Source organism: Netta rufina (genome assembly GCF_964035555.1).
Source record: "Netta rufina genome assembly, chromosome: Z".
In the NCBI taxonomy this organism is placed as follows: Eukaryota; Metazoa; Chordata; class Aves; order Anseriformes; family Anatidae; genus Netta; species Netta rufina.
In genome coordinates this window covers 10,905,114-10,925,401 of record NC_140126.1, presented here as the reverse complement: position 1 = coordinate 10,925,401, position 20,288 = coordinate 10,905,114, and the positions used below count along the sequence as shown (strand labels likewise).

Below are 20,288 nucleotides of genomic sequence, written 5' to 3'. Positions count from 1 at the left end.
TGATTAAAGTTATAAACAAGATGAGAAATAGGAATATAAATCACTTTTGTACATTTTATCTGGCATATTCTAGATGGATGGATAGATTAACTGCCACCTGTGGCAGTTTGGGGTATACTTATGGATTTTTGTCTTCCTGTTATTTTCAGTTCTTTTATCTTAATAGAAATTGATGACTGTAGAAGCAATTACAATGGCAACATGAGATTTTGCGTAAATAACAATTTAGCATTTTTCAGTATTGTGTTGTAGCTTTAAAAGTAATCTCTCTGATCTTTTGCACCACTTCAAATCTATATTACTTATAGCAATGTCATATGCAAATTTTTTTTTCTAATAGATTTACTAAAAGGATTGTTTTGTGTTGTATCATACAATTATTAAGGCAGCTTCTCAGCCTATTAAATGTAGCTGTACATTGATCTGTATTTGATTACTGTGTTTAATGTTGCTTAATGTGCATGAACATAACTATATAGAAAGGTTTTAATTAAAGGGCTTCTTTCATGGAAGGTTTAAAGGCAGATGGTGTTTGTTTATATTTTGTGTTTAACAGAAATTTAAAAAAAAAAAAAAAGAAAAAAAAAAAAAGAAAAGAGCATCTAGTGTTTACATGTAGCTCATCTATCCCTGGAAATTAAAGGAAGCAAAGTTGAACAAAGTGACACTGTTCTGCAAGAATAAACTGTACTCCCCCTGTTTAAAGTCCAGCGTGCTCCTACACTTCAGATCTGGCTGTGGACCAATAGTAAAGTATTCCTTTTTCCTGGAACTGAAAGGCTGCCTATTATAACAGCAATAATGCTGATAGCATAATCAACATTACTTAAAATCTGCTTTGTATCTCTCGTCTGTTGCTTCTGAGTTTACGTCATACAGAGTTGTATATTACTTTGTGCCAGAAGAAGGATGAATTGGCAGTTTCTGTTAATGGAGATGAAAAGCAGTGATTTTTCAAATTTATTTGCATCCTTTGAGTATTTATAAATTATGAAAGAATACATCATTTGATGATAGTTCATGTCTTTAAAGTCTTTATATGTGAACTGCTGGAACTTTTCCCAAATACTATTCGGCAGTATTATCACTGATCTGCTACCCTGTGGGAAGGCTTCTGTGCATTGTCATGCAAGACTTTCATCATTCAGGTGGCTACTATCATAACTGACCATAAAATAGTAAATGTGAACTAGTTATGTTCCTGTGTGTACATACCTGTAAATCATAGTAGATAAAGTTAGTCTTGACCTTTCCATTGTTAATATAATTATAAATCCAATACAGTTTTAATTTTTGTTCTGGCATTTTTCCAATGTTGTAGCAATTTCTTCTTATTGCTGATTATCACTTCTACTGGATTAGACAGATTTTTTATATGTCTCTGTTGGGTATTTGTATTTGCCAAATTTCTCGCAATTGAGCTTAAAGAAAAGAGAAAAAATGTCAACTATGCTTAATTAATTTTATTAATATTACATGGTTTATAAGATTAGAGGATTTCTTTCTTAGAGCAGCTCTCCAAATTGGAAGTTCATTTGTGTACTTTTGCCTGATTCAGCAAGTGTGTTTGCAACCAATTTGCTTAGTTGACCTGGTACAGAGACTCCTTATCGTGAGGGTAGGATTACTGTAGTAGTAGGTCTGCATGTGAAATGACGACGTGCTTATTTAAAAGGAGCAATGTTAGCGATGCTTCAAATCCCAGTCATTCCTTTTCTGTATTTGTTTAAACCACATCTCTTTACACTTGCCTTCCCATATATCTGATGCCAGGAGAAAAGTGGGATAGAAAGCCATCAAAACAAAAATGATTTGGCATTTACCCTTTTAATTGCAGTATTATTTTTGACATGTGAACTCTTATTTGTTGTGCCTTTGTTGCCAGGTACCTGATCTGTTCCTGCATTCTTGGTGCTTTCAGACAGTTGCATGCAGAGTTATCTGGGGGTAATGCTATTACTGAACTTTGAGTTCAGGGAGGATGTTCCACTAAAGACAGATTGGAGTGAAATTATCTTTGTCTTTGCTTGAACAATGTGCTCTTTTTTTTTTTTTTTTTTTTTTTTTTTTTTTTTTCCTGTCAGTTTCTGTGGTGAAATGTGTAGGCATTAAAGTTGCCAATCTGTGTTTTTTTCTCTCTTCTGTTTGTAGGCAATTCGGAGTTTTCAGGTATCCTTACACATCTTTCCCATGAACCCCGAAGTATGGAAGGAGGACCTTTCGTGGGCAAGAAAACTATATGAACAGCAGAAGGCAACAAAGACTGAGGCAGTGCAAGCACTGGCCAAAGGAAGAGAGATGGCACAAGCATCAATCCCAGACTATGACTTTGAAAGTGATGAAATTGTGGCGGTATGTGCTGCCATTGCAGAGAAGGAGAAAGCTCTTTCAGCAGCTAAAACTGTAGTGATTGTGTCTGCTTCAGGCACAGTAGAAACTGTTACTGAGAAGGAGAATTGCACTACAACTCCTGATGAAACCCTTTTTATCAGAGCCCGATAGGGCCACCCTTACGTCTTGTCAGTACTGTTTCAAGAACTAGTGTTATTTATTGCATTAGGTGTCTTTTGGTTTTTAAGCAGCCGGGGAGGCTGCAAAATAAAAGGATTGAAATTATTTTTCTTTTGTAAAGTGAAAAAACAATAACCTGAGTTGTACTTCAATCCATATTTTTGGGGAAAAAAGCCAAGACCTGATTTTGAAAATCTCATGAACAAATGCAATGTTAAAATGCTTAACTACATTCTAGCAACTACATTCATCTTACTGTATTTCATGGATTTACAGGTTAATGTCTATGTTTTCTGAGAAATTAATGAGCTTTTATGTAAAATGCAAAGGAAAAGAGATTTTAAGCAAAACATATTTCAATCCTTAATCATTGGCATTATTTATCCTAGAGCTAGTGTGAGCTGTTCTGTTATCAGGAGTCTTTATTTTCATCAAGATTAATTTTTCTATGATGAAGTTTTCTGTGAAGCAGTGAGAGATTTTCATTTTGTGAGTGTTGGTGTGTGATAGCCCTGGGATCTGTTCTGTAGTCAGCGCAATCAGTAGAAACTTTCATGTTGCCTTCACAGGTGAATGGTTAAATACTTTATATATATAAATACTTTCTGATTAGATGAAAGGCCATGCTATACCAAACAAGCACCTGAATGCTTAGTTGTTATTAAATGTTTCACCAGAAGAAAGAACATTCAGTGGAGACTGAAGCTGGCCTTTCCTTATCTTAAGTGCTATACTACAAACACCACTGAAAGTAAAATAGTGGGAGTTGGACATTGTTACGTCTGAAGGCTAGTGTATTACATTTAGCTTTTTTTTTCCTAGTAAGGCTAATCTGATAAGGGAATCAATTTGCTTTTCATAATTCTTGTGAATTTAAAGTGTATTTTCAGTGAACCAGTTGTTCAGGACAGCATTGTCTAAGTCTCCCTTTTTGTATTCTTTCTGGATTTTAGATGCTGTGGTGGTTATGGGTTTTCATACTGTGAGAGACTTAAAAGACTTGTTTGCGTGGTCTTCATCTCTCTTTAGGGGAAGATGGGTGTTGGTTCCTCACATGGACAGCTAAAAGAAACAAAATCAACCTGTTTCTCTTATGTGCTCTGTGTTAAGACTACTCTCTTTTCATTCTCAGGGGAGACATGACAGAGACGATAGGTTTCTAACTGGACTGGAAAAAAAAACAGTCTACTGAGGAACTCTTAGAAAATTCAGGATTGGGAACATATCATTTCCACTTAATTTTTATAATATTTTGCATGAAAAAAAAACCACACATTTCAAATAAGAGGTTTGTAGCCTGGTGAACCTTTTGAAATCTTTGCATTTTTAATACTTGATTTCTATTTTCAAAGTAACACGTTTTTAAAGGCAATAACATCCTTTTTTCTCAAGAAGCATAGTGTTTTTTGAAATAGAAGGTGTATTGTAGAAAAATCACTTCTCTCAGAGCATAGTACAGTTGAATATTGTAAATTCTTAAGAGGGCATTTACAGTTGTTGCAGAAATTAATTGTCCTTTTCAAAGACTTAATTGCCATGTTCTTCTTACATGACTAAGCGTTGACTTTTGCAAACATTGAATTTTAGATCAGTGTGCAAGCACGGACACATATAATCTTCACTTTTTAACATCTAATTATCCAAAACAATTACTATTAATTTTATAAAAAGTGTAATACATCACCAACATGTATTTTTATTTGTTCATTCAGTTCTGAAATAGATTCATAAGTGCTTGTTGAATAGGCATTTGATTAGATATGGTTTCATTCAAGTTTAAAGTCATGTTTGTTGAAGAACTTCTTCATCGTGTTTTTTCCTAACAAATAATACAACCTGTTCAGACATAGGAATAGTTAGCGTGAGAAGGATTTTGACAGAGTTCTTCAAAGAAGAGACATTCTCTGTCTAGAAAGGAAATGTACAATAAGCTGTAAGGTGTTTTCTGTTTCCTGTTTTGAAGGAGCTCTGCTATAATCAAACACATCTTTTCTTTCTTTGCCTTTTGTGCTTGTGTCAGTGTTGTGTATTTACTCACATGGGAAGGACTGCCTCCTTCCTTTCAGAGGTCAGTTTTATCACTGTATCTGATTCCACTGAAATGCTTTGCAAAATTGCTATTGACTTCAGCACTGTTGAGCAAAGTTAAATAGAGGGGTGTGCATCTGTACCATCAGGCTCAACAGTTGTGCTGGGCTTGAAGGGTTGTTGTTGCCATCTCCAGCAGTAAATGTGACTTCCTTTCTGATGATATTAGGTTACGACTTCTAGATATTGTCATGACCGTGACATCTTGAAACAGGGAGCAGAAAAGTTCCTGTGACCTATTCTCAAATTGGAATGAAGTTTGACAATTGGTGATTGCAACATCTGGTTTTTGTTTGTTTGTTTGTTTTTTTGTACAGCATGACATGTTTTGCATGTATGGGATTTTCTGGATCTGTTTGAATAAAATACTGACTTCTCTGCTGTTTAGTGATGCCTGTTTATTCTTTTGGTTGTAACAAGAATAAGGTTTAACACTGGCCACTTTAGGATGTTACTCATTTAATTAGCTGGCTTCTTCTGTCTCTGCAGAACGTGTTAATTAGTTGTAGCGGAAAACAAAACACAACTGTCTCAAGAAAAATTGTTAATAAAGGGTAGCTGTCAGCTGTTTTGAATCTCTCAGGAGTATCCAAATGAGAGGGATCAAAAGGATAAAGCCTTTGTTATTAAAAATGGAGTGTTTGTGAAGTACACTGCCACTTTGCCAGCAGGGGTTTATTTATTTATTGTTCATCATCATCAGTAGCAGCGATGTGGCTGCACTAGCTCCTCTGTCTTGGTGAATTGAATATGAAAATGCTGAATTGTTATGATGTAGTTAAAGAGGAAATCTCAATGGCAACGATAGTTTAGCTGGGATTCATTCTTGCTTAATTTATTAAACACTGCTAAACATTTATTTTTTCTGTTTGAATCTTTTTATATCCAGTGGAAAGAAATACACAGCCTTAGAGAGCCATTCATATGCCTCTTGCTAGATAAGTATCTTTGAATTAGATGAATCAGCCTCCCAAGGTGCTTAATTATTTCCATTGACTACAAAGGAAGCCTAAGTTGACTGGCAGTTAACTTCAAATGCTGAAATAGAGTAGATGAATACAACCTGTACAGACTGAGATAAACATCTTTGAAAAATTAAACATAGATTATAGTGAGAGAGAACAAATGCTTTCTGACAATACTGGAAGATAAAGTATGGATCAGATAACTGTGACTCGGATTTAATAATATGAGACCGGATTTTAAAAATAGTTATGGAAGGCAAAACAATTTTTTTTCCTCTAGTCTTCTAGTTTCTAAGATTTCTCAGAGTAACTGTTGATGTTTGGAATCAAGATGAGAAAAAGGTAGCATTGAAAACTTATCTGGCTACGTGAGGTCAGTGCTCCCCAGATCCTAAAACCAAGGGGAAGAAGGTAAAAGCTTGTGTTGAAGGTTGGTGCTCTCTTAGCTTATTTCTAGGTCTTACAACAGCTGTGAAATTGTAGTAAGGTACGTTAGGACTGGGGTTCAGGAAAGCAGAAGCATGTGGTCTTGGCTTATTGTCAGATTGCAGATGAAGCATTTTATTGTAGGTTGGTGTCATGTTAATAATCATGTTCTCAAGTGGATTGGAGTCCTTGCCCTGTGGTATTTCCACAGAGGACAAGTTTAGAAGCCAAGTAAGCTTATGAGCACGGATTACTGCTGGATCCTGACAGATGTGCTGTCCTGGTTTTGAGGGATGGCTTTCTAAGAGCAGCAACTCTAGGAACTCTACAAATCGTAGAGGGTAAATGATCAAGGGGAAAGATTGGAGGTAGGGAATGAATCGAGTATTTGGGTTCAGAAAGAAGGGGGTTTAGACTTGGATTCCAGATCTCATCAAGCTGACAGGTCTAGAACGGGACCTAGCAGTGGAATGGTCTGTTGGTGCTTAGTAGCTTGAAAAGTAAGTAAATCTGCCATAAGTAACACAGATGTGCTGTTGTTTTGCAGCAGAATACGGAGTAAAAAGTTTTGTAGGAGACTTCTTGGTTAGGATGATGGGTGGTACCATTTGGAGATAGTGGATTATGTTGGATTATTATTAGTGTTTTGGCATTGCACCTGTAGCATGGATTTGGGTTAGGTAACGTGTTGTAGGCAGCAGAGATGTACATGTAGAAGCACAGCTACAGGCTTGGGGGAGAGTGGCTCGAAAACTGCAGAAGAAAAGGCCAGTTGTAATGCTAACATATTATTGTCAGAGATTGAAACTAATTTTCATAGAAACTCGTCTCCTACAAATACTGAGTTTCCTCTACCTGTGGTGGGTAGATTCTCCACACCATGCCACAGGACAGGGGCTTAAACTGAGTTTGGGATCAGGGTTTGGGGAGTGGTACAGGTGTGGGAGGTCTAGCAGAACTCGTGGATGGATGGAAAGGGTTCTGTGAAGTTGTGGCTGGGGGTGTGTGGGCAGAGGCAGGCTGCTGGAAGTGAGGGTGTGAGACTGCTGGTGATAGGACCAACAGGATGGAGTCAGGGAGATACAAAAATTTGGGTTTGTTTTTGAACTGGGAATTAATGCATTTCCTGTGAACACACAGAGGACATGAAAGTGGCTATGTATGTGAAGACAGACTGTATCACAGAGTATGTGGATAATTGTAGGTGAGGAGTGGAAGGAAGCTACTGTGTACGAAGCAGGGTTCCAAAGCTGATCAGGACTCTCAGGCATGAGGAGAGAGACACTGGTGGTCTGTCACCCTAAACACAGGCACACTTGCCTGGTTCTTTTAGCCAGGCTGCTTCTGAACATCCTTGCTTGCAGCTAAGTGATAGATGGGCTCCTATTTTGTCTTCATGCACTGCCACTGAGTTCTCATAGACAATTCCAGTATTGCTTATGAGACTTTTTAATCTGTAGGTTGATCGTGATTTCTTGAGTTCAGTACTGAGGGCAAGAGGAAGACTTCAGGCTTATTTGTGTTTGCTAAGGGAAGGTGAGCTGCTTACAATGGTCTCTTCCTGCTTAAAAGTCTTCCAGAACACACGCATTTTCCATCAGTAATGCATAGGCCTTATATAAATACTGGACTCTTATACACTGGAGATATTTCCTTCTGTCATTGCATCCAGTACCAATAACTTGTTCTGCTGTTTTGTTCCAGCTGTGAAGGTGTGGTTCAGTATTTTTGTAGGTTGCATGGTTGCAGGTGGCAGTCCCACCTTCCTGCTCTGCCAGGTACTGCTTCCTATCTAAGGCAGCAATAGTGTGTTCTGTTTGTTGGTCACTAGTAAGCAACAGACCATGGTTAAGTGATTTAATTGCAAAGAATCCAGGCAGATCTTTATCTGTAGCTCCAGTAGGAGCGTGAGTAATACTGTTCTCCAACTTAATCAGTGCAATATTGGCTTCTGCTGCAAATACTTGTGCACAGATTTAACTTCACTTCCTACATGCGTGAAGGTAAATAAGCACAAGTGCTCACATGTTAAAGGAACACAATGAAGCAGGCCTGAGGTTTAACTGTGTGGGGGTTTTGATTTTTTTTTTTGTTGTGTGAAAAATTTTCATGGCTCTGTGTCAATGCTCTCAGGGACATTTTCAAAGGAGGCTTCCTCTTGCTAATGGCGGTTGTTCTGTGGTGTTTTGGAAACTTCCAGACCCAAGTATGTTTTGAGAGTAGCTAAGCACAAAGTGTTCCAAATGGGTGGCTTTTTAAAGTGAGGAGTTGGCACTGAATGGCAGACTCTCATAAACTTTTGAGCTCAAGCAGAACATTTTCATTTAATTGTTATCCCCAAAGTGATTTTGGTCAGTACAACTGCTTAAACATACCATCAACATAAGGCTCAAGATTTTCATTACAATAAAGCATTTCACATGAGAACACTTTAAGCAGCATAACATGCTTAGTATTTAACAAAACATCCTCCAAATATCTGTACAGAATTATTTTAGTAAATGGTCTTTCTGGAACAAGACCTACCCCTTACAAAACAAAACACCAGAAGTCCTTTTGTCACTGGTTAACAGCTGTTTTGGGTGATGTCTTTGTCATCAGAACTCTAAGAACAAATAATCTGCAAGAGGTACAAGACCAGAAGATGGTTCTATATAACCTACACTTTTAAATGAAGGTTCTGCTTCCATGTTTTTTTATGTTTATTTGGTGGAATATCAGATTACAGCGTCATAAAATTCTATTTACTATTTAAAGTAAAATGATAAATGTTATGAAAAAATACCTTTATTACATCAGTGATGCTTTAACTAAAGTGAATATTAAGACTATTAACCAGGGGTGGAAAGTTTTAGGCCCTGATATTAAAAGCACTTCTATATGTCCTTAACTTTACATGTAAGGAGTCTCCCTGGCAGCGGAAGGGCTACTCTGATGGGCAACATTAAGTGTGTGCCTAAGTGCGTGCAGAATGTGGGCCGAAGTACTCAGAGAGGAGCAATGTGTTTATACATGGAAACATTCTCAGCACATAAATAAAATCTGGCTTTTTAGTATGTACATACACTGATAGAATATTCTTAACTGAAAGGATGTGTTTTCTTTTTCTCAATGGTACATATGTTTCCATTTCACTCAAAGTGTTTATGTATTCTCAGCTAAAGAATTATATCGGCCGTGAATGTAGCACGGATAACAAATCTAAAACAAGAATGTCTTATCAGCAGGCAATACTGGGGGAAGAGAAGGCTGGCAATCATTTCTATATACCTGGTATTAGTAAGAACCCTTCTCATAGAGAAGAATAGACTTTTAAATATTTTCAGTCCTGATACATATACAACAGTAAAAATTCACATTTTCATGCTTTAGTGAGACACTTTAAAATCCTACTGCAGGCAGCTGTCAGAGTAGCTCTGTCCAGTTCCTAGTAGCTGCCTCACATTCTGCTCTAGTACCAGAAGCTTACACTCTTGATAGTTGAGCAGCCACAGGAAAACACAGTTCTACCAGATTTGTAAAGGGAAAGAGAAAGAAAGAAAGTGATGGGTCTTCCTATTTCAAGAGGCCCAGTAGCTCTCCTGCGTCCCAGAACAAGACATGTTCGTGTTTCCAGTCCCATTAGACCTGTCTTGTACAATTTCTGATGGCAGCGCCAATGTCTGTTCCACACAGTCCTCAGTAGTCTAAGAGAAATGTACCCATCACATGGCAAGAGAAAAATAGCCCTTTGGAGCATAGCTGAACCCCTCTCCCCTTGAATAGGCAGAATACCTATCTATTGCACCAGTTTTTCCAGCGTACCGGGAAGGATCACCAGGGTCGATGCCTTTCGTTGCTATATACACTTCTCCGATAAATTCAATGTCTCTGTGGGGAAGGTGACCTGGAGGGGGCTGCCCTTGGATGTGGAGCTGGCCCCACCGCCAGACCTGATCTCATTCACCAGGAAGACGCTCTCGGAGTCCTGCCCGTGTGAAGAGTCTGAGGTCTCTGAGCTGCGCAGTGTCCTTACGGATGTAGTGTCAGACTGAGCCAGGCTCGCGCTGGGGCCGGGAAGCAGCACGCGCCCCCCGACGCTGCTTTCACTTAACTCTGGGGGATAGAGCAGTGTTTGTGAGGTGCTGCTGATCTCCCGCAGCTCACGGGAGATGAAGGAGGGTGACTGACTTGACACGGCGGAAGAGGTCCTGCGGCCATCCACGCAGTTGAAATTGCTCCCCGAGTGCTGCCTCCGGGCCCCTCCAATGCGGCAGAAGAGACACTTGATCTTCTCGATGGCTTTGCTGAGCACAGTCTTGCGGAGGAGGATGTAGACCCACGGGTCCAAAATGGGGTTCACCGAGGCGATGCGGATGGCTTGCAGGTCAGGGTTTTGCCTCACATCCTCCACTAATTCGGGCTGATAGAGCTGGTTCACAAAGACACGGACCTACCCAGAGAGACGGGGGAGGAAAAAGGTGCAATTTTACAATTACATCAGGAAATCAAAGTTTACGTATTGAAGCAGAGATCTTGATTTACATCTGCAGGCTAGAACATGAGAAGAACCTGGCAAAGTAATTTATTTTTGGAAATGGCAAGAAAATCAGAGATTAAGCTGTTGTAAATTGATCTTCCATGCTACAGGTAGGAAAAGAATGGCTCTTTCTCCCTGCTCCCCTCATAATTAATCCTTCAACCTTCAGTTTTGGGCTGCTGCTTTTGCAACTTCTTTGTTGATGGATATAACCCAGGAACAAAGATTTAGACCTGTATCCTGCTTCCTTAGTATATCTCAAGTCTTACTCTATCTGCAAAGGGATATCTGAGTTCACTGAAGAGGCTAATCAGTTCCTCCGGTAGGGGTCTAATAATTGCATGTTTAGAAATAAGCTGAAACCCATATTATAATCCAGGTATGTTAACTTCCAGAAATGAGCCCAGAGCTGTTGATCCCCTAGTTTAGAAATACCTTTTTTCTGGCACCTGTCCTTACTGGAACTGTTTGTATACTTTCAGCTGTTGGTTTGTTGCAGCATGTTTTGGCCAAAAAAATAAAGGAACAAAAAGAAAGGTCCCCTAGTTAGGAGATTTTTAATAGGTCAAGATGATGAGATGATTCCAGCACTGGACTGGACTGGACTGGACTGGAGTGCTTTGCTCACATACATGAGCCATCATTGGGTTCTACTTAGAAAAGCGTAAAAATGCTTATCAAGTAGTTAGGAATTGGAGATTCTGAATCTGCCTTTTGAATTAGCACTTTCAGTTTATCATGCACAAAATTTAAGACAGGATCCTGCCTTCTATACAGAAATGCCTCCTTCGAGTTTTTCCTTTGAATCTAAAAAAAACCAACCAAACAGTCCCTATGTCCCTACCCTGGATTTGGGGCCACTTCAGTAATGCTGTTCTAAGGCACAGGCCAGTTCTTTGACATGAGTTGTTGTTATCTTTCCAGTGTCCCGAAAGAGCATGATGTCATATGAGTTTGTTTATCAGTCCCAAATAGCTGCTCTGTTTTAGCAAGACCTACGCAGTGTCCTGCATTTTAGGAAGGCCTAAGAAAGCCACTGAGAAGACGGGATAATGGAACATGCTGTTTACTTTGGATTTCTTAAGGTAAGTCTAAATAAATGTATTACTTCTCTTTTTATGTGATACAGTAAAAATCTAGTAGCAAAAGTAGGGATGTTTTAAAGTCTCAGGCTTATCTCCTGAAATGAATCAAGGCCTACCTAGAAGAAGGTTACAGGCAAGGAAGAAGACAAGCATTTAAACAACAGCCAAACTAGAACAGCCTCTTTGAGTCATTTTTATAGAAGTTATGCTTGTGATTCCTGGTGAAAAAATTCACAAATCTGTCCGAGAAATTTTCCTGCAGCAGGGCAATGTGATGGTATTCTGCCTGTCAGGATTCAGAGCTTGAATGTGCTCCAAAGCTACAAACAAAGTATGTTTAAAATAATGTAGGGTGCTTCTTTGGAAGTCCTATGCATACGGTCTCTCTCAAATCAGTGAGTGTGAAACTGGTGATCATCTGTATTTTCTTTCTCAGTACTTTTGTATGGGTTTACGGGTAACAAAACCTTCACACAGAATTCCAAATATGGGAAAATCTTGAATCGATACAGAACTATAACGATCTGAGTTTTACTCTCTGTTACTTTCCTAATTATTTCTAACATTGCAGATGTTTTTTTGACAGCTAATTTACTGAGCTGATTTTTCTGTTAAGCCACACACGCAATTGAAGCGCTTTAAAGCATATTCCTACGCATGTAGATCTTGTCTGGTTTTTCTTTATTTTTCTTTGTTTTTTTTTTTTTTTTTTTTTTTTTTTGTTATTTTGCTTGTCTCCGAACTGCTGCCACTCTTATCTGATATCCATCACTACAGAACTCTGTGTACTGCTGGCTGAGAGAAGACCAGTCCCTCCAGAGCCCCAGATCCGTAAGTACAGTTTAGCAGGCATTCACTGAGGATTCTTTCTTTAAAAAAGGCACATTATTGCTGAAATCTCCTGCCGTGGGCTTTCGGAGGTGGTGTCCAGGAAAGCCTTCCCCTGCCCTGCGCTGAGTGCAGCTTGCAGGAGCGCACCGCTAGGTGGCACAGATGTCCCGCAGTCGCAGCATCCCAGCTTGGCGGCCGGGGTACCCGCAGCTCGTGCTGGCTGCTCCCATTCCCACGGGCAGCAGTTGCAGCCAAGGGAGGGACAGCAAATGCCAATGCACTGCCAGTGATAAACACTGCAGAAGGGGATTAGTGCCGGGACTTGCATAAGCTTATGCAAGTAGAGCTGCACTTACTGACACAGGCTCTGAACCTGAAAAGCGGCCGTCAGGTTTCCATAACGTGAAACGCTGAAAAATGAGTTTTTGAGACAACGGCATCAGCTAAACGCTGTCCTTGGAATCGCCTTGGCCACGTGTGTGAGATTCCCTCTGCCCCCCACCCCACCCCACAAAAAGAAAAGATAATAAGGGGTCATAAATACATGAAGAACCAATTTCCCTTAAGGATTTGACCTGCGCCATAACATTTCTTTACAGATACTGTTCCTTTTTCTGTGCTGAGATTTTCCTTTATGCAAGGGAATGCACCCTGAAGGTGTGTAAATGCTGGTCGACGTATCTAACCATTGATCACGGGAAGGGTACCTGTCCTGAGAGGCAGGAATCCAAAGGACAGTGTTGTGGGAGTGGAGGACTGCTAGCAGCTCATGCTAACTACATGCAGTCATTGCCAGGAATATCAGAGGTGTGACAGGGAGAGGTATTTACTGACAAATTCATCCACATCGCAGAACCAGAAGGCACACTTTGCAGACAGCTGAAGTATGCAGACCAACTTTGGAGACCTGATTTTTATTTTACCTTTTTTTTTTTTTTTTTTTTAAAGTTAGACCTATAGTTACACATCAGTGACTTAATAGTGGGATTGTTCCTTTGATAAGCACCACCTGAAGCTCAAGTACCTCATTCACCTTTCTCTGACTGCCCGGTAGAGTTTACGGAAAGACAAAAATGTCTTTAAGTGCTGACGCTGTGGTTGAAAAGTACAATCACAAATTGCACAGCTTGCTTTATGTTATCTCTGTATGCTTTATTTCCTTGTGACAGATATGTGACGTGTAGGTGAGAGATTCCTAAAAAGGATCTACTTATTGAAAACTGTGGACTGTACAAAACTGTTTCAGTTTCACAGAAAGGTGCCACTTTTTTTCTTAGCAGCCCCCCAAAATGTCAAATGCATTTATCAATTCAGATCTATTGCATGGATTACATATTAATCACAGTATGGTACAAATTAATCTGTGTTGGTATGTCACTGTATGATTTCTTTACAACCTGGTAAAGAAAGAGCATTTATTAATGTATCGTCTACACTAACAGTAAGAGATGTATCCTGTTTTGGCTACAAGTCTTCTGTTACAGGATGAAGCATAATGAAGGATATTGCCTTGCATCTTCTTAGTAAGTCCCATGTAAGTGGAATTCATTACTGTGTTAGCTAAGCTGTGCTTGAATTTCTGCAGTTTAAAATCCTGATTAAAGAAGCGAATGGGAACAATTCTAGTCTCAATAGAATGAGGTTTAAATGTTACATCTGCAGCCACAGAATACAGGCAACATATTTTGAAAGTATCTGTGGTTTGTTTGCAGTTGTGTTAAGAAGCACGTTGCTTCATGGTGCACTGAGTTTATGGTGAAGCGATAGGTAGTTGTACATCATAGTCCTACGTGTTTTGATGCTTTTATTTTTTACTAAATATGAATGTGAATCATGACTTCTATTCCTATGCAGTATGATAAAGTAACTAACATACTTATTGTTCCAGAATAATTAAAGGAGTAGTTATCTTCATAGCTTCTACCTGTCCTCATAAAATCTCCCCACATACTGATAGGATAAGTTTAAAATCTGTAGAGTAGAAAGCAGGAAACAAGTTTTTCAGCTCCGCAAGCCAATACCCTTTGCCCTTCAAGGGTTTGGTGTCTGCTGTAGCAGATCACTCCGTTGCTCAAAAATCATGCCTGCCACCTTACTGTTTTTGGCTGCGGACAGCCCCTGTACTTCAGAGACAAGCCAAAACAAAACAAAAGAAAATCCAATCTTTTAGATCAATTAAACACTAAGTTAGAAACCTTTGATTATTTTATATGATCAAATACATGTACATCTTGAAACACAGCATTTTATTTTCAATTTCACTGCAATTCAGCAATGGTCAGTGGTTAGGATCAGAAAAAGTCACATACTTAAAAATCTACAAGTGTCTGAAAGACTGCTGGAGTGAACTGGAGTTTGAATACTATGTGCTTTATGTACACTCGAAAGAGTTGTTTTTATTTTTTTAAAAGGCTGGCTAGCAATTTCTAATACGTTCTTGACACCCCCCCCTCCCCTCCCCATGAAACTCATCCCCTACTTTTAAATATATCTAATTCTCTTTTCTAAAAACTCACAGATTTTTAAAAGATGAAATAACCAATGTGGAGTGCAGGAAGGAGGCAGCATGCAGTTTGTGTATTTTTTTCCTTATTTCGTTTTTAAACTATTGTAAGATTCTTCTTCCTGCTTTCCACACCACTTTCTGTACACTGAGAACACATATCAGAAGATTCTTATCTTATTCACATCTTATATCAGAATCTTATATCAGAAGATTTTTTTCTCTAATGATTTTTGTTCAACTTTTTTTTCCTTGATAAATTTGATCAGCCTTTATCTCTGCAAAGTTCACTCAGTGTTTTGTACAATGCTCAATAATTTTGCTATAGTAGCTGTCATTGTAAAATTTTATTGATTTTATGAATAAATCACTAAATCAATAAATCACTCATTATTAAAAATGTCTGTTCTCTGTGACTCAGCTTGCTTTTCTTTAACCACTTTTTAAACCAAGCCAAGCCTTTTCTTATTATTTCAGGTCTATTTAGTATTTTAAGACGTGAAAATTTTTGTTAAACCCTAGTAAATACAGTCTGCTGGACTGCCTCTGTGTACTCGTTTATTGTCTTGTGAAAGTGTTAATTCTAAAAAGTTAGAAGCTTACGTCTCTCTTTCTGAAGTTGCTTTGACTTCAGTGATAGTTTATTCAGCTGAAATCATCAGTAGGAAATCAGCTCATCAGAAAATTTCAGTCACAAAGCAACCTCTGAGCTTGCTTTGTGTATCTGAATCATACCACCACCACCACCTTACTACTTGTATGTTCTTGGTGCCCGCCAGGATCTCCTGTTATAAACGCACCTTTCAGTCTCCTCTGTGGTGAGGGCTCCCTAGCTTAATTCAGAAGAACTCGTCTGCGTCATGAAAATGTATGTGTATATGAATGATTTTCCTGTCTCTGCTGGTGGCTCTTTCTAAGGATTTACAGCATAAAGGTGTCACTTCTCTGAGCTTATCCTGGAATGCTTAACCTCAGTGCATAAGTAACATAGAGGGCTTAATACACATATGCAGCAGTGCATCACCGTATAAAGAAACATAAATGGGTACAGGTTATTTCCACAGGGGGAGGCAAATGACTGATAAAAGCTGCCTTTACAATGAAGCAGTTTAACCATGCTGGACACTGTAATGATGTATCTATACGTGTTTTAAAAAAAAACTTTTTTTTTTTTTCCTAGTCATGCATCGGAGTGAGGTACGGAAATAGTGAAATGACAATCTTCTACCTCATTTTACATACAGAAGAAATCTGCGGCTTTAGCTGAGAAAAGCTACCATATGTGAGCACTCTCGAGGCAACACCATGCCTTTGTAAGAAGTGAAATCAAGGTCTGAGAGAGCTTCAGAACTTTGTCACCCACACCTTCACACATGCTAAGGTGTTCACCAGCTACTGTTTAAATAATAAATCTCTCGCCCCACCCAAGTTCATTAATTTTAAGTGTCAACAATCTAGTTTCCTTTCTGGCAATCTCTCCCTCTTGATTTTTTTTTTTTTTGAGATTTTATAAAAGCTTCCCTAGCTCCTAATGTATACGAACAATTTCATTTCTCAGTCAGCTGTTCTCTAGCTAGTTGGGATAAGGTTTTGGCTTTTTCCTGACACCGCTGAAGTCCATCAGCTGGTACCCTGCACTGTGTTGTGACATTGCATTTAATTCCCAGAACCTGTTCTATGCATTTACCAGCATCTCTTTTGAAGACAGCATATTGTTATTTTGTGAAGTAGCTGTTACAATATTAGATTAATTGCATTAAGTACTGTGGACCCACGGGTACTCTCAGGGTTTGGCCACTCTACAACCTGATTCCTTCCAGTGTGGCAAGTCGGCTTACCCGTGAGGTTTCTGGTGCTGGACTGCAGAACAGGTTGCGTGAGGTTCCTCGATCTAACACGCGTGCCGCTCAGAGGCAGACTGTGCACAACTCAAATGGCACGTTTTGATTTCCTTTAGGCGACGAGCAATAAATGGACGGGAAAGTGCCCGGTTATGCCGTGGCACCACGCAAAGTGACACAGCGCTGCGGGACGGGAGACAGCCTTCAGTGACAGCCTGAGCACTGGTGCTCCAGCAAAGCCACACTCCACTGGCTCCTGTTTATGTTAGTAATGTGGCAAAACTGGCCTGACCCTTGCAGTTACACCCTCCTTTGAAGCAGGGGGATGGACTCACTGACCTCTCCGAGCTTTCAGACGTATTTTTCTTAACTTCCTTACTGAGCTGTAGCCTGTTTGTTTCGCATCCCCAGCTGGTCACTTGCTTCTCACGCACATCACAACCCCTCCATGACACTGAGATTGCAGAATAGTTCCTACCTACAATAAACTCCCTGAAAACAATCCATCTTCCAAAAACACTTTCTGTCTAAGAAGCAGTGCTTGGCTCCCTAAAATGTGTTTTGGAAGGTGGCGAGTAAGGCAAGCCAGCTGCTTGTTTAATGTTTCTGAGCCAGAAGGGGAGAGAAGTTCGCCAAGTTTTACTATGGTGGGTGGGAAGCAAGAACTGAGCCTCGAGCTGGTGTGTTTTTTTTTTTGTCTTCCTTTGAGATAAGGTGGAGGAATAGAAGAAAGTAGATCCTGCATGTTCAAGTCAATGACAGTAATTGTAGCAGCTGTTTCAGAAAATTAGCAAATGGTTAGTGGTAATGTTGTCTGGCATTTTGGTATGATCTCTAGCTCCATGTGGGCCAGAATCCTCCAACTCCCATTTAACAGAAAATTACACCAAGCGGCTCCACTGCATTTAGACCTCCAACACTGGGGAGCTGTTTGAGGGCTGTAAATGCATGGGATCTACCCCCAGTGTATCCTTCAGGATGGGACCTCAGTTCTGGTTTTGGGCACAAAGCGCTCTGCACCTTGCTGGTGCCATGCGAAGACAACTCTCTCCTCCTGCCAGATCCTACGGACTGCTGTACACTTCATCAGCAGAGTGCCTATTTTAAAAACACAATAAGCATCCAGCAGTGTGGGCCAACCCCAAACCTCACTCATCACAAATTAATTTTGGAAGTGAACTTTAAAGTGCCTTTAGCTCTCAATAAGACTTGTGCTGTGTGGATTCCAGTTAAACGGTGGAAAATTTGTTAAGAATTTTTGGCACTGTATGTCAGCCAATCAAAGGAGCCTAGGACTTGGGATGAGTGTGTTTCTTTTCTTGTAAATATAAACCAGTACTACTCTCTTCTATCACCATGTATGCATGCTAACTGCACTAAAATTACTCCTAGAGTTTGCGGCACCAGCTAAATGGGATTCTGTCCTACAGGCACAGGCTAGGAGGAGAAAAGACTCAGCAATGTGGGTGATAGAAGAAGAAGGGTTGCACAATGTTACTCACCACCAGAGGAATGGAGCAGATGAGCACCACCAGGGAAGTGGCAATGAGCAGAATAACCATCTGGATCTCTGCTCCGGCCATCCGACGGAAGCTCCGGCGTCTGCGAAAGTCAGATAAGCGGCTGGAGGTGGTGTCTGTCCCCAGGGATGTGCGTCGCATGAACTGGCGGTGCATGCGAATTAGGGCCACGCAGACCAGGATGTTGCAGATCACTGTAACCATGATCAGGAAGGAGCTGAAGCCAGCATACATGTAGGAATATGCTGCATGAGTGGCCTTCTTTGCTCGCCAGTCTATGAAACACCAAGTGTCAGGGTACTGCCGGGTCGATTTGCCGAGCCCCATGCTGGGGAGGGCGCAGAACAAGACGTTGGAAGCGTAGATGGCGAAGAGCGTGAGCCCCGCCAGCTTCTTATCTACGTAATGGTTGTAGAAGTAGGCATGGTTGATGGCCAGGTACCTCTCTATTGACATGGCACAGATAATGCTGAGGCCGGACAGTCCGAAGAAGAGGAGGATGAAGGAGCTGTACTCGCACAGCGCGTCTCCTCCCGGCCAGCGGTTCTGCAGGTAAGTGGCAATAGTGACCGGACTCACCAGGCAGGTCCCCAGGAGGTCGGTGACCGCCAGCCCGCAGACCAGCGTGTAGAAGGTGGTCTCCTTCTGCTCCTTGCGGGACTTGCAGAGCACCACGATGGCGATGAGGTTGCCCACCACGCCGAAGATGAACATGACGGTGGGGATGGTGGGGGGCTTCCCGCCCTCGGCCCCGCCGGCGGTCCCGTTGGCGGAGCCGTTGGCAGGTGGCATGATGGTGGGGCTGAAGGACATGGCTGGGGAGCCGAGGGGAGGCAAGGGGAGGAAAAAAAAAAAAAAAGCAAAGGAGGAATCGGGGAGGAAAAGCGGGGAGGTTGCAAAAGAGGGGGGAGGGAAAGAGCCGGTGTGGTTTAGGCGAAAAAAAAAAAAAGAGGAAGGAAAAAAAAAAATCGTGAGAGGAGACGAAGTGGGGGCAGCCCCGGCTGGCAGCGGGGCGAGCCCAGCACCGGATCCCCGCGGGTCCCCGCGTCCTTCGCCGCCCCTCTCCCTCTCAGCGGCAGCGGCGGGGGCTCCAGGTGGCGGCGGGGGCGTCGCGGGAAGGTGCCGGAGCGTGGTGCCCGCCGCTCATCCCCTCCTTCCCCCTTCCCTGCCTTCCCTCCGCCTCGCGGGGCTGCGGCTCCTCTCCCCTCAGCGCCGCGCTCCCGCCGAGTTTCGCCGCGGAGGGCGGAGGCGGCCCCGGGGCAGCCGCCGCCGCCGCTCCCCGCCCTCTCGCTCCATTGGCCGGGCGGCGGCGGGCAGGGCCGGCCCGCGGCACCTCCGCCCGCGGCGGGGGCGGCCGGGCGGGAGGGGGCGCCCAGTGGCCGTGAGGGGACCGTGAGGGGGCCGTGAGGGGACCGTGAGGGGACCGTGAGGGGCACCTGCCGCCGCCCCGTCCCGCCGTGGGGGCGGGTGGCCGGGAGATAAGGCGGGTGGTGCCGCGGGACGGCGGCGGGAGCTGTTGCATCAGGCTGCCGCTGCCAGCCGTCGACGTTCCTCACCGCCCGTCATCGATGTATTGCTTCGCGCTGGCTCCCGTGCGCGGCTGGTGGCGTTGCCAAACACAGGAAGGGTGTGTGTGTGTGTGTGGTGTGTGTGTGTGTGTGTGTGCGCGTGTGTGCGTGTGCGAGGGACGTGTCGGTGTGTTTGTCTCGAGGGCTCGCTTGAGCTTGACCACAAGGAGATCACGTACGGGAGCTGTGCTGATCTGTGCTGGTCTGATGCCTGGCGCGGTGGCACTCAACGCGCAGCGGTGATTGACGAGACCCTGGAGCAGAAACAGCGGCACGGAGCTCGCACCACGACAGGCAGACACACGCAAAGGTGTTCCTCGGAGAGGAGAAGCACCAGTGGTGCCTGCGCCTGGTCAGGAGCGAGGTGCTCAGACCGCCACACCACGTCCAGCACCTGGCGCTGGCTGGCCGCACGGCCTCGCTCCTACTCC

General features: G+C 42.1%; 2 protein-coding genes across 2 annotated transcripts in view; one reads left to right on the top strand and one right to left on the bottom strand.

Annotated features, from left to right (window-relative positions):
- Positions 1 to 3,984, top strand: part of TTC33 (tetratricopeptide repeat domain 33) — a 50,368-nt gene extending 46,384 nt beyond the window's left edge. The window contains exon 4 of the mRNA XM_084304636.1: positions 2,152 to 3,984. Within this exon, the coding sequence (XP_084160762.1) occupies positions 2,152 to 2,502 (351 nt within the window). The 3' untranslated portion in view covers positions 2,503 to 3,984. The remainder of the gene's footprint in view (positions 1 to 2,151) is intronic.
- A 5,844-nt stretch (positions 3,985 to 9,828) lies between these two features.
- Positions 9,829 to 19,102, bottom strand: PTGER4 (prostaglandin E receptor 4; the record flags this gene model as incomplete). Its single annotated transcript, XM_084304695.1, has 2 exons — positions 9,829 to 10,422; positions 18,272 to 19,102. The coding sequence occupies 2 exons, from the start codon at positions 19,100 to 19,102 to the stop codon at positions 9,829 to 9,831; spliced, it is 1,425 nt and encodes a 474-aa protein (XP_084160821.1).
- Positions 19,103 to 20,288: the final 1,186 nt, after the last annotated feature.